Genomic DNA, 13,492 nt, shown 5'->3' with positions numbered 1-13,492 from the left:
AATAAACAGTACACAAGATGGCACAATAAAAGTGTGCAACATTTTCTATTTCAAAGCTTTCCAACCTTATCCTGGGATCACAGTATTGTCCTATGATGAGGTTGAGTAGAATTGATCTACATACTCTGGAACTTAGAACGATGAGAGGAGATCTCATTAAAAGATAAAAGATTCTGAGGGAATTTAACAGGGCCGATACTGAGAGATTTTCTCTGGCCAGGATTTCCGGGGGGGGGGGGGGGGGGGGGGGGGGGCAGGGTCCGCTCGCCGACACATAAAATGATGTGGGATGATGTCAGGCGGAACTCCCGGTGTTACCCCGCCCCATTTCAAATTTCAGGTAGGCGGGGGCTCAGCAGAATTAGCTGAGGCCATTGACAAACTTATTAAAGTAATTAGTGGACCTGCCCATTGAACGTTAAGGTTGGCGGGCAGGCCGGGAGCCCTGGCGGGCATTAGAAAAAGCATGAAACCTCATCCACAGGCGGGTTGAGGTTTCATGTAGGTTTTAAAAAATGTAATAAAAGTGTCTTTGAAAGTGATGGACATGTCCCAATTCATGTGACTGTGTCAAATGAGGGGACATGTCAGGGAATTTTTTTTTCTATTTTTAAGATTTTTTTTAGTGTGGAGCCCATCTCCCGGAGGCAGCACTTAGCCTCAGGGAGGAAAGAGCGCACTCTCGGCTTAGGGGATCTCCCCCTGCCCGCACAGAGAGCCCATAGCGCTTCCTTGCGGACGTCACGCTGGAGGCGGGCCTTAATTGGCCCACCCATCTAAAATGGCAGCCGTCCCCAATCGGGGGTGCTCCTCCACCCACCCGCTCCTAAACTTCCCCCCTGATGGAGGACAAATTCTACCTTCTGGCAGGGGAACTTAAGAACTAGGGAGCATAATCTCAATTTAAGGGGCCAATCATTTAAGCCCGAGTTAAAATTTCTTCACTCAGAGGGCTGTAAATCTTTGAAAATCCAAACCCCAGACGATGCTTCACCATCGAGTATATATTGAAGGTTGAGATAAGACAGATTTTTGGTCTCTAGGGGAATATATGAGGATCAGGCAGAAAGATGGAGCTAAGGGCAAGAATCAGCCACGATCTTACTGAATGGTGGAACAGATTCAAAGGGGCTGAATGGTGGAGGAGATTCACTGAATGGTGGAGCAGATTCAAAGGGGCTGAATGGTGCAGCAGATTCAAAGGGGCTGAATGGTGCAGCAGATTCAAAGGGGCTGAATGGTGGAGCAGATTCAAAGGGGCTGAATGGTGCAGCAGATTCAAAGGGGCTGAATGGTGGAGCAGATTCAAAGGGGCTGAATGGTGGAGCAGATTCAAAGGGGCTGAATGGTGCAGCAGATTCAAAGGGGCTGAATGGTGCAGCAGATTCAAAGGGGCTGAATGGTGCAGCAGATTCAAAGGGGCTGAATGGTGCAGCAGATTCAAAGGGGCTGAATGGTGGAGCAGATTCAAAGGGGCTGAATGGTGGAGCAGATTCAAAGGGGCTGAATGGTGGAGCAGATTCAAAAGGACTGAATGGTGCAGCAGATTCAAAGGGGCTGAATGGTGGAGCAGATTCAAAGGGGCTGAATGGTGGAGCAGATTCAAAGGGGCTGAATGGTGGAGCAGATTCAAAGGGGCTGAATGGTGGAGCAGATTCAAAGGGGCTGAATGGTGGAGCAGATTCAAAGGGGCTGAATGGTGGAGCAGATTCAAAGGGGCTGAATGGTGGAGCAGATTCAAAGGGGCTGAAAGGTGGAGCAGATTCAAAGGGGCTGAATGGTCTACCCTTGCTCCTATTTCTTATGTCCTTATGTTTGCTCAAAAAAGACTTCTGGGAAGTTCATTGCTTAGGTCATAACGTTCTCCTTTCCAACTGTCTGTTTATTAATTTTGTTTTTTTTTAACCAGTCTTACTACACAATATTTTTCTCACCAGTTTCAAATTTCTCTTCAATAGCATTCCAGCAAAATGTGATTTTGCAAGATGCAGTGTCCATGAGAGTTCTCACCAACAGTCTAAACTCCTAAAAATAACATTTATCCGAAATATATAATGACAAAAAAAGATATGTGCTCGCCCAACATACTTATCCCGTCCACAAAAAGCATCATGCAGCCTACCAGGGCTTGTATTCCTCTAGCTGTATATTTCCTTCCTTTGGCATGTTTATCAGCTGGTATTCCCAGGAGCTACTGAGACTTTCCTTAGCAGCGGAGCCCCCTCAGGAACCAGGCTGTGGCCATCCTGCACTGCAATCATGGATAGGAGTCTGTCTGTCTTCTGCCTTTGACTCCAAGGACACCCCCTAGGGTTTCCAGAGCCTACACCCTCCCAACCTCTCTGTGCTTTCTCATGCTGCCCCTGTAGTCACCTCTCGAAACAATGTACGTTATGGAAAATAAATGATCCAAAGAAAAACCAAAGCTAAAACCGAATAACAAGGTGGCTGGGGAGAGAAAAGAGAACAACAGTAGAATGTAAAAAAGTGATGGCCAAGCCAGGAGAGGAAAATACAAGTGAAAATGGGAGAATGGGGGTGAAGTGAAGGAGAATATAGCATGGAAAAGTGACTGAAAGGAGTTCCTTTCCAATAAAGAAATTCTTTATTTTAGCAGAACAGCAGCCCAAGAAATCAGAAGGATATAGATAGCCAAGTGGGTGGGTGGGGCAAAAGGAGAAAGCAGCTCTGTTTAAAAGAAGGGGAATGTTGCAGGATGAAAGACAGAGAGAAAAACTCTGTTGAGATCTGTCAGTTGGATCCTTAGGAATAGTCAATAGCATTCATTAAATAAAATCTCCTAATTATAAGCTTTACAAGAGTAATTAATTCACAGTACAAATGATCATGGGGCATCCTTAAACAGGTGCTGGTTATACAAAAAAGGTGCCCATATTAAATATCATTTTTCAGAGCTTACCATCTTGCAGATAGATTTTGCCTCTTCAGAGAACTTGTCTGTGTAAGTTTCTTCTGTTTCCAACACTCGTCTGTCTACTTCCTCCCTTTTCACCTTTTCTTTCCGTCCTCTAAATGGAGACTGGCCAGCAATCATTTCATAGATTAAGCATCCCAGGCCCCAGTGGTCAGGGCTTAATGTATATCGCTGATTATTGAGCACTTCTGGAGCTATAAAGAGAAATACCAAAATTAAAGGCAGAGCTCAGGTCAGCAAACTCATTTTTTAAAATATCAAACTGATCAAACTCTGGATTGGTTGTGATTCTTATGAAAGCAGCTAGATATCCAACATGAAAATCAAAAACCTCAGAATATTAAGGCTTTTAAACTGACATTCATACTGTTCTTTAGTTTTAGTTTTTTTTCATTTTAACCAAGGGCAGGATCTACTGGTCAGCGAGCGGGGGTGGGGCTTGCTCGCCAACACGTAAAATGACACGTTCATTTTCAGGTTAGCTGGGGCACAGCCGAGTCAGCTGTGCGCCCGCTGACCTTCAGCGCCCTAATGAGAAACTAATTAAAGTCATTAATGAGCCTGCCCGTCCAACCTTAAGGTTGGCGGGCAGGCCGGGAGCCCTGGTGGGCTTCAGAAAAAGCATGAATCCTTATCCACAGGCAGGATGAGGTTTCACGAGGGTATTTAAATTTTTATTAAAGTTATGGACATGTCCCAACTCATGTGACAGTGCCACATGAGGAGACACGTCATGGAAATTTTCCTATCATTTTTATTGCAAATTTTAATTCGGAGCCAATCTCCCTGAGGCAGCACTTAGCCTCAGAGAGATCTGTGTGCTCTTCCGCGCGCATGCACGAAAGAGTGCACTCCCGGCTGAGGGAATCCCCCCGCTGCCCTTAATTGGCCCGCCCACGTAAAATGGCGGAGTGCCCCCATGATTGGAGGTGTGCCCACCCGCACCTGCACTCCCCTCCCAGGGGTGGGGGGGTATTTTCCCCCAAGTTCATTTAAAATTTTTGGGCCATTAGACCAGTGCATGAGGAAATAGTTTACATAGGAATGCAGGTTTCTCTTGCCGCAGATGCTGCCTGGCACCAAATATTTCCAACACTTTTTGTTTATATTTCAGATTTCTACCATCCACAGTATTTTTTTGTTAATTGTATCAATTTAAGTTAAGTACATAGAGAGGGAGGCCATTGGTTAGATGGCTACTTGAGCACATATAAAGAGACACTTACTGACATAGGAGTAGAGTGGAGTCAGGATATGTATACCTGCAATATTTCTCTGTGAATAAGTCAATTCCAAGGAAAGTCTAGGTCTGCTTTTTCCGTTCACCAAATGACTATCAGGAGTATAACATGTTGCATTTTCTATTAGTTCAATTCTGTCCCTGTGGCATTGAGAACTGTACACAGCCAACTGTGAATTTAATATTTTTATAGTACTTATTTCCAAGAGGGATAACAAATATTTTAGAATTATAAGTTGCACAATTAGAATCCCAAGGAGGAACTTGTTAATTCAGCCTCTCTCTTAAAATGATATTTCAAACTTAAGTTAGTGTACATTTTAAATATTGTGCTATAAAATGCAGGTTAGACATCCATCAAGATTAAGAATAATTATTTGGATAAATTCAGATTCCAAATTGGATTTAATTATGACATAATAAGATAAAAGCACATGCTAACTAAGGGTGGAATTTTCTGGTGCTGCCCACCGCCAGGATTGTCCAGTCAATGGGCTTTTCGCTGAGCTGCCAAATCTCCCGGGCGGGTCCCACCACAAAGGGGCTGGAAAACCCTGGCCTCAGAATTTGCAAAAGACAGCCGGATAAATGCAAATATGCTTTCCTCATCGATTACTACCAGAGTCTTATTATGTTCCACACTGGACCACCATACTGGCCAATGCTCCCCTGAATGTATAGCTTGTTCCTACTTTGTTCAGGCTCCAATACAAACAAGAGCTCTAAGTCATTAAACTGCTCTGGTTACGATCAAGAGGTCAGGAAAGAGGAAATAAAAAGCAGAATTATTCAGAGTATTGTTATTTCAAAGTAAACTGTAAGATGTTAAATTATTTTTTTTACAAGAATGGTTCAGCCCATAAATTAGGGTTAGGCTGAAGGCACACATTACTCAGCTGCCAATATTCCCAATATTGGCAAGCAACTCCGCTGGGAATGGGTGAACTGCAGCTGTACGTTTCTGCAGGCTGACTCTGCCTCCCTGGAAAATAATATTCATTCCAATTAAATGAAAATAATTCTAAATACTACCTTTACCATTAGTTTTAGCAAATAGTTCCGGCAGGATTCAAATATCGTTAGTCCCACTAAGGGATACAATACCGATTGATGTCCAAGGCTTCACACGTTGCAAGAACAAACTTCCCCGTGCTACTGTGGTAGGGTTGTAATGCATGTTTTAAAAGACGGATATATTATTACTAAGATAGCACCCCATACAGGTTTACTGTTACAGCACTGTTCTAATTATTTCAGGCTACAAGTCAAGCAATTCAGATGGAAGAAAGCTGAAATTTTTAAGAGACTGATTAATGATTTGCTTGTTTAGCAGCTCGTATACCTGTATCCTGAAGCTAAATTCAATAAAAGGCACAGCTATGGCAGCTGTCAAAGTGTTCTGCTGTGGTTACAGTTAGTGTTCATTCAAGTGCATCAGGAGATGTCTCACCATCTCAATGAATCAAGCTGCGTCAACAAAGAGATGCACTTCCTATACTCAGCATGGTCATACGCAGAATTAGGCCTTTGGGTCTAAAACATACTGAATAAACCAACTGCATGAGATCCATGCAAGAATATACTCCAACTATCTGTTAGATAAAGAAATAGCATCTCAAACAAAACATAAAATTTACAAGAAAAATTATAATCAAACAGAAGACAGTGGAAGATTTCACATCAAAGCATTCAAGCATGCGGTACTACATCCCTTGATGACAATGTTTACAATGTATCAAAAGCTGTGACAGATTCTTATTAGAACTCCTAGAAAAATAAAGAAAAAATGCCAGCAGGAAAATAATTTTTTTTAGCAATCTTTACAGACACCTGTCAGTAATTTTTAATGTAACATATACATAAACAGAAGTAAACAGCCATGAGAATAGTTAAATTGGCAAATCAGGAATATAAAAAATTCATTCAGGAATAGTTATTGCTTGCCTTGAGATCAAGTCAGAAATCCATCTGGCTATAGCAATGAATTTTGCTTTATGTAAGAACATAAGAAATAGGAGTAGGCCATTTGCCCCCTTGAGCATGCTCTACCATTCAATAAGGTTATGGCTGATCTGATCATGGCCTTCGACTCCACTTTCCTGCCTGCCTCCCATAAATTTTGACTCCCTTGTAGATCAAAAAATTGTCTAACCCCACCTTGACTATACTCAATGGCCCAGTCTTTTCTGCTCTCTGGATTGGAGAATTCCAAAGATTAATGACCCTCTGAGAGGGTCATCCTCATCTCTGTGTTAAATGGGGGACCCCTTATTTTGAAACTGTGTGTCCTAGTTCTAGATTCCCCCATGAGAGGAAACAATCTCTCAGCAGCTACCCTGTCAAGCCCCCTCAGAAAGTTATTCTTCTACACTCCAATGAGCATAGGCCCAACCTGCTCAATCTTTCCTCATTAGACAGTTCCTTCATTCTAGGAATGAACCTAATCGACCTTCACTGAACTACCTCCAATGCAAGTATATTTCTCTTCAAATCGGGGGACCAAAACTTACACAGTACTCTAGGTGTGATATCAGCAACGACCTGTATAGTTGTAGCAAGGGTCTCCTAATTTTATATTCAATCTCCCTCACCATTAAGGCCAGCATTCCATTTGTCTTGCTAATTACTTGCTTTATCTGCATGGGAAGATACCCAGATTCCTTTGTACCACTGCATTCTGCAGTCGTTCTCCATTTATGTCTTAGTTTAAAAAAACTATACATTATGCACTCTGAAAAAGTATATATGATTCATCAGTCTGCACCATCAAGTTCAATCACAATTGCACGTTACAAGGTACATCAATGGAAAACAATAAAATCAATATCAAATTTTAAATGGAGACTCACCCATATATCCCACTGTTCCCACCCTGCCACGAATTGTTTCTCCTTCAGGAATTTTCACAGCTAAACCCAGGTCAGATATCCTAATGTGACCTGTATGAATGTAACACAACTGAATGGTTATTTATTTGATTAACACGTCCTGTCATTTTACTGCAAACACCCTCCAATGGAACAAGAGGAACTAGGAAAACTACTTGCATCCCTTAAAATAAACTTTTGTGTGGAATAATTAACATTTCTGCTACTATGGCGATAATGAACAGATTTTGCATACTAAGAGCTACTTCACTTTTCTCAGGGTTCCCCATTGCACCAAACACAATGGACTATTTACTATTCCCGTGTGCGATTAGATTTGACTCTGATGTTTTATTTAAAGGAGCATTAGCTTTTGGTGCCCCATGTGGCTCTATGTGACATGAAAGAAATTATACAAAAGACTGATCTGTAAAAAAAAAAAATTATTCAAAGATCAGCAGTAGTTTTATGAACGTGACGTTCATTTCATGACTATTTCAATGTCCCAACTCGTAGGCCTCGAGTGGCTGAAAAACTGGCCCTTTAGAGTTGGGTTTCAATTATTCAGGTTATATTCTTCAATATCACTCCAACCTCCAGAGTTGATAATGGGACAAAAAGAAGTTCAAAAAATTGATACAGATCAAGTATTTGATAAACATTAGAAACAAATGAAAAATAAGTACAATTAAAAGAGAAGGGGAGGGGCGGAACTGAAAGCAGGGTGGGCAGAAGTATTTAACAGTCAATGTAAGTTGAGAGTCAAAATTTTAGTCTTCAAAGTTTAATTTTATATTTAAACTGTATGTATTTCAGTAATAGTCAGTTACTATTACAGTGGTACACTGAATAGCTTTGTTACTGTAATATTAAGATTTCTTTTTAGCAACAGCATGAAAGCTAAATAAAGAATACTGGATATTCTGTGCACCTGCCTATATCCAGAGATGAAATATGTTATTATCAAATACATATACAGTTACTAACAAAAGAGAAGCTTTGCATATTCTAACGTTTTGGAATCTACTGAAACAGTAACACACCTGATCTCATAATATTTAGTTTGCAAAAACGTGAATTTGGGTGTTCACAGAATAATGAGTTTGCTTTAGATATCCGTCTGCTAATGGGAACTGATCCAGCAATCACATTTTCACTAGTATGCCTTTTCAAATGTGAACTTGAATTCCTTCTTAACTTGTTACTTCTGTTTCCTCTCCTTTTTCTTAGAATTTCCCTCATCATCTATTTCTCTTGGTGAATAACATTATACTATGAGCATCTCCAGCATTATGCCAGAGACTAGCTAAACTCACACCAGGGAGAGTCTCTCACAGATCTTTCCAATGACACAAATCTATTTAGGTTAGCAAAAATGTTTTATAAAACATCATAATGTGCCAGTTATTGCATTCTGTAATAGCAAAAATTGTGTAAAATCAGAACTTTATATATTTATAAAATTCTGTAGGTAAATGCATATACTATAAATGTTATTTAAGAATCAATGGCAAACAACTAGACAAGATGATATAATTGTACCCATGATGCCACAAAATATATTCATAATTAAAATGTAATAAACTGGTATATAGATCAAATATTTTATAAGTTTTGGATTACATATATGCATACACATTTTCATTACAACACAACTGATAATTGAGTTAAGGTGGTGAACAACAATTTCTGTGGCCACAAAAACAGTAAAACTGACTTTGAATCAGGGTACATTGAACTACACAATAATTACTACATTTACAGAACTGGATTACTTACCATAGTCATCTAACAATATGTTTTCAGGTTTCAAATCTCTGGTAAAATGAAACAAATATAAAAAGATTACACATGAGTTCATTTTGTAAAAAAAGATCATTACATTACATTTTAGCTTAAAAAAAGGGAATTTACAAAGCATTTACAGCACAGAAATTGCAGCACAGACCATTCAGCCCAACAGGTCCATGCCAGAGTTTATGTTCCACAAAGCCTCCTCCCACCCTTCTTTACCTAATGCCATTGGCAAATCCTTTTATTCCTTTCTCCCTCAAGTGTTTATCTAGATTCCTCTCAAAGGAATCAAAAAATAGTCCTAATTTTTACTGGTTCTAGTTTATCAAAACTGTTCTCCATTCCTCCTTCAGTAACAAATGGGTCAATATTTGTTGCATGTTCTTGTAGATGACAATGTTTTTACTCAGAGCAAATAGAAAATATCAGATGGTCAGGGCTTAATTGCCCTTTTAGATATCATAATTCAACCCAATGCAGGCATTAAGGTTTATCCTTTTGAAAACACATGCAGTATTCATGTAAAGTAGGACAGGTCTTAGCCCAGCAACTATAAAGTTGTTCTCATACTCTCTGATATGTTTTCCTGTCAGGGTGAAAAGTGAATACCCTTTTGTGGCTAGTACCGAGGATACAAAGTACTTAAAACACACACGTAAAACTGCCTCTATTTCTTGATGGTGTGGGAGTCAGGGAGAAATATATTTGAAAAAATCACTGCCTAAGTCATTCAATTTTAGCATGGCGGAATTCCACTGAAGGAAAAAAAGCTCAGGGTATATTGCTTTATGAGGTGCAAGTCCCTTCAAATAATTATGATCTCCTCCTAGTTGTTATTTTTTTTCAAATTGGATATAGCATTTGTGATTATTCTTAAATAATTGTCATTGTTGTTAATCTCCTACGGGGTAAAACTAAAAATTAGGTAGCATTTGTGAAGCTTGTGGCACATTATTAAAACCAAACAAAGATATCAAAACTGTAAAAGAACTGGTATCTTACAGGTAAACATCCATTTTAATGCTTTGGATGAAACTTCATATCCGATTGGTTAAAATGCACAAGTCCGCAAGACTGACAAGATACAATTAATTATTTTTGATCAATTGAATGTATGCTCTTCATGATTTGGGAATTTGAAGAAATGTAAGGCAACATCAAAGCACATTTTAATTGTTGGCTGATTAGGTATGAACACAATCTTGCAGGCAGATCTCAAGTCCAGCACTGAATATTAAAGCACCCAGAGACTATCAGCCAAGTCTTTCTGGGCTAATGACATGTTAATGATGCAAGCTATTACAGCAAATTCAGGGGATGAAGGGATGAAACATGAGTTGCGATTCCCCAGAATTTGATGATTGACTCACAGTGGTCTGCCATTTGCTTTGCAGAATGGCATCAGGACCAGTAGCCTCCTTGTTATTTTTTAAGAGCTTGCACATTAATGCCGATTAAACTCACTGCAGACAGATAGGGCTCATAATTAATTGCACAAGTACCCTTTTTAATGATGTGAAAACTGTTAACATAATGCCAATTACTCTCTCAGGCCCAGAAATGGAACATTTTGAACTCATTTGAGTCTCATTTATGCAAAGTTGTTAGAGAGTTTTAAAACGTAAAATGTAAAATTTTCTTACTTTTCTGTCTTTTTTTTGTTCTCATCAATCTAATCTTTCTTTCCCTCTTTATCTACCTGATTTTACCAATTCATCTTTCTCCTATGTTCTTTCTCTCTTTCATTCTCAATCTTTAAATCCTATTATTTTACGACTGTTGGCCTTGTGGTTCACTAAAGCCCTGTTATCAGTTCTCACTTTCAGCATGTTTTGTCACAACTCTTCTCAGCTGATGGTTGCAGGAAAATGCCTAATGATGCATGCCAAAAGAAGCCCTTCTCCGGCAAGATTTAGCCCCATGTGTCAGATATTTAACAAAACTGGTATTTCAACTTGTTTTGGTTTGTAGTTATATTGTCACGAATGTTGAACTTTACGAAACATTTAGATTTTGAAATATACCTTTAACTCTAAGTAACACAGAATTCTGGATAAACACCTCAGCTCAGAGACATGCCCATGTGATCCTGTTGCCATGGGGAGAGAAACAGAAATAGAAACCCATTCATTCCGTGTCATGCAACATGAAACTTTGAACTGTTGTGCCTTGTGAGTAGTGATCGTGTACTCTCTAGTGCTACTTGACATTTTTTCTAAAATTGTATCAGTTGGGGACTTGACAGCCATGAAAGAATAACATACCAAACAGATATCCATTTTTGTGGTTTGTTCAATATTTCACAGAAAAAAGGCAGCTGCTGTCTGATGTGGAGAAACAAAGGAGCTACTGCTGTGGGAATGCAGGGAACTGTTCTGTATTAGCAACCGAGCAGAATGCTTGAGGGAATTTGGTTTCTGTTCAAACGAAAGGGAATGGGACAGACAGGGATCTTGAAGATACAAGGAATGGGGACTCGTTAAGGTGTGCCTTGATGGTGATAATTGGATCTGGGAAATTCGAACAGGGAGTGCAATTACTATCAAAGGATGCTGGAAGTTTTGACCTGCAGTGACGGGGGGAAGTGAACATCCGCTGGAGAGCAGTGAGTGAGAGTGGGACTATTCCTGTAATGCTACATATCTATCAGAAGCATTGCATTGCATAAAAGCATTTCGTAAAGTATATTTTGGCAGTGTTAGTTAGCAAATGCTAAACATGCCTTTTTCTTTAGTTTGATGTGTCAGTTGCCGGTTAATTAGTGTTTGATCCATGTTGATTTTACTTTGGTTGTTGCAGTAAGTCTTAAAATGTGAAATTTTGTCTACTGGTTTATTTCTGTTGGCCATTTGGGAAATTCATCTCTTTTAAAAAGTTACCAGTCTCTACGGGGATCGTAACAATATCTACCTATTCCTCTTAGAGAAACATTTCCACAAATGCACAAGACAGTTTGCTTATTTGTGCACCTTTGCATATGTACATTGACATGTTCTTTGCTGCTTGACGGCAATGGTTGATGCTAACTCCAAGTGTTAAGTGTTATGTGCTAGCTCTATTTTGTGTAAGATCAGTCCATCCTCTGTACTGATTTAAGTAGTGATTTTGACTACGTGTCAGGATTCAGTTATGATCAATGGGCAAAGCCTGTATCTGATCACCCAGTAGTACATGCCATTTCCTTTATAATTCAGTGAATGCTCCCCCTTTTTATGCACAGATCTTTCTTTTCATGAGACTCATCACTCGGTAATTCATTAATTCCAGAACAAACCACAAAAACGGATATCTGTTTGGTATGTTATTCTTTCACGGCTGTCAAGTCCCCAACCGATACAATTTTAGAAAAAATGTCAAGTAGCACTAGAGAGTACACGATCACTACTCACAAGGCACAACAGTTCAAAGTTTCATGTTGCATGACACGGAATGAATGCGCATGGAAAGTTTCTACTGGAGACTTTCCATATGTTCCTAACACATACCATTTTGATAAAGGAGTTCATTCATGCACAACTGTTGGAAACGACTTCAAAGCTACATGTCCCAGGTGACTGTACTGATGTAGTCAGTATTTCAGTGATCAGTTTAAAATACCGATGAAGTAAATCTTTCCATACTCAGTAAAGTATTGTTTTCACTAAAGACTTTTGTTATAAGCTTTTTGCCCTCCAAAACAAAACCAGATTGGCGAGGCATTGTGAACTTAAGGAAAGTCGGAGATTGCACATCACACTTAATACAGATTGCATTAAGTAAATGACCAATATTTATTCGTAAGTGTAACTTGATTGCTTGATCCATTGCAGATGAGCTTTGATGAGGGAAAGCTCCGCATAAATGATCTGTGATACAAATTAACTAAAGGCAAACATCAATTTATTCAATGGTATTTAAAAATAATAATGGAAATAGCTATCATTCATTATGTCAAATCAAAGATTCTACCAGCTCCCTAATCACAGTAGAAAGATCAGGTAGTTTGAGTTCTTTCCTGAAAAAAACTTAAAGAGCAGATTTTCCTTACCCGTTGGCGTTGGGCATCATGGCGGACAATATGGTAGGAAGGCCAAATATCGGTTTCAGGCCGTTGTTTGCAATCGTCCACTCTGCCTGTCACTGGTGGGCTGCGTTTTCCACCGCCGCACATCAGGAACTTCATTTCAACACATCTGCATATCATTATAAGTCCTGCTCGCCGGAATAAACCCCCATGTCAAATTTACTGCCCATGTTGGAAGGGAAACATGCCAGTTGCAGAACGTGTCTTGACGAATGTGACGTACAGAAGTCGGGACTTATGGAATGGAGGGGACCATTCACCTCTTTTGTCACTGGGTGGCTGTCCTCTTTTGCAGGGCATTGACGCTGCCACTGCCTCCCATGCAGGATTGCAGGGGTAGAGGAAATTGGAGCGGGCTTCCAGGGCGCCAAAAAGGCATTCCAGGGATGCATCACTGAATTGGGGGTGCAGCAGTCTTCTTTCCTTTCAGGGTCATGTCTTCTGTGCAGCAGTTCTGGGCTGGAAGCACTGAGAGGTGTGCGGTCGGCTGCACTTTAAATATGGCGCCCGACGTGAGGAAGCGGTGAGGTGATGACGTGGTGGGTGAATCGGAGGCTGCCCACCAACGAAATGGCATGTTTCCCAGGAATGCA

At 40.0% G+C, this 13,492-nt stretch overlaps 1 protein-coding gene across 3 annotated transcripts in view; it reads right to left on the bottom strand.

Annotated features, from left to right (window-relative positions):
- Positions 1-13,492, bottom strand: part of LOC121289542 (G protein-coupled receptor kinase 5-like) — a 272,949-nt gene that overhangs the window by 17,073 nt on the left and 242,384 nt on the right. For all 3 annotated transcript variants that reach the window (XM_041209047.1, XM_041209049.1, XM_041209050.1), the window contains 3 exons: positions 8,822-8,859; positions 7,025-7,114; positions 2,921-3,129 (listed from right to left, as the gene is read on the bottom strand). In XM_041209047.1, coding sequence (XP_041064981.1) covers positions 2,921-3,129; positions 7,025-7,114; positions 8,822-8,859 — 337 coding nt within the window. The remainder of the gene's footprint in view (positions 1-2,920; positions 3,130-7,024; positions 7,115-8,821; positions 8,860-13,492) is intronic.

Source organism: Carcharodon carcharias, chromosome 17 (assembly GCF_017639515.1).
Source record: "Carcharodon carcharias isolate sCarCar2 chromosome 17, sCarCar2.pri, whole genome shotgun sequence".
NCBI classification, from domain to species: Eukaryota; Metazoa; Chordata; class Chondrichthyes; order Lamniformes; family Lamnidae; genus Carcharodon; species Carcharodon carcharias.
Note: the sequence above shows the minus strand (reverse complement) of the source record. Positions and strands in the feature narration are given on the sequence as shown.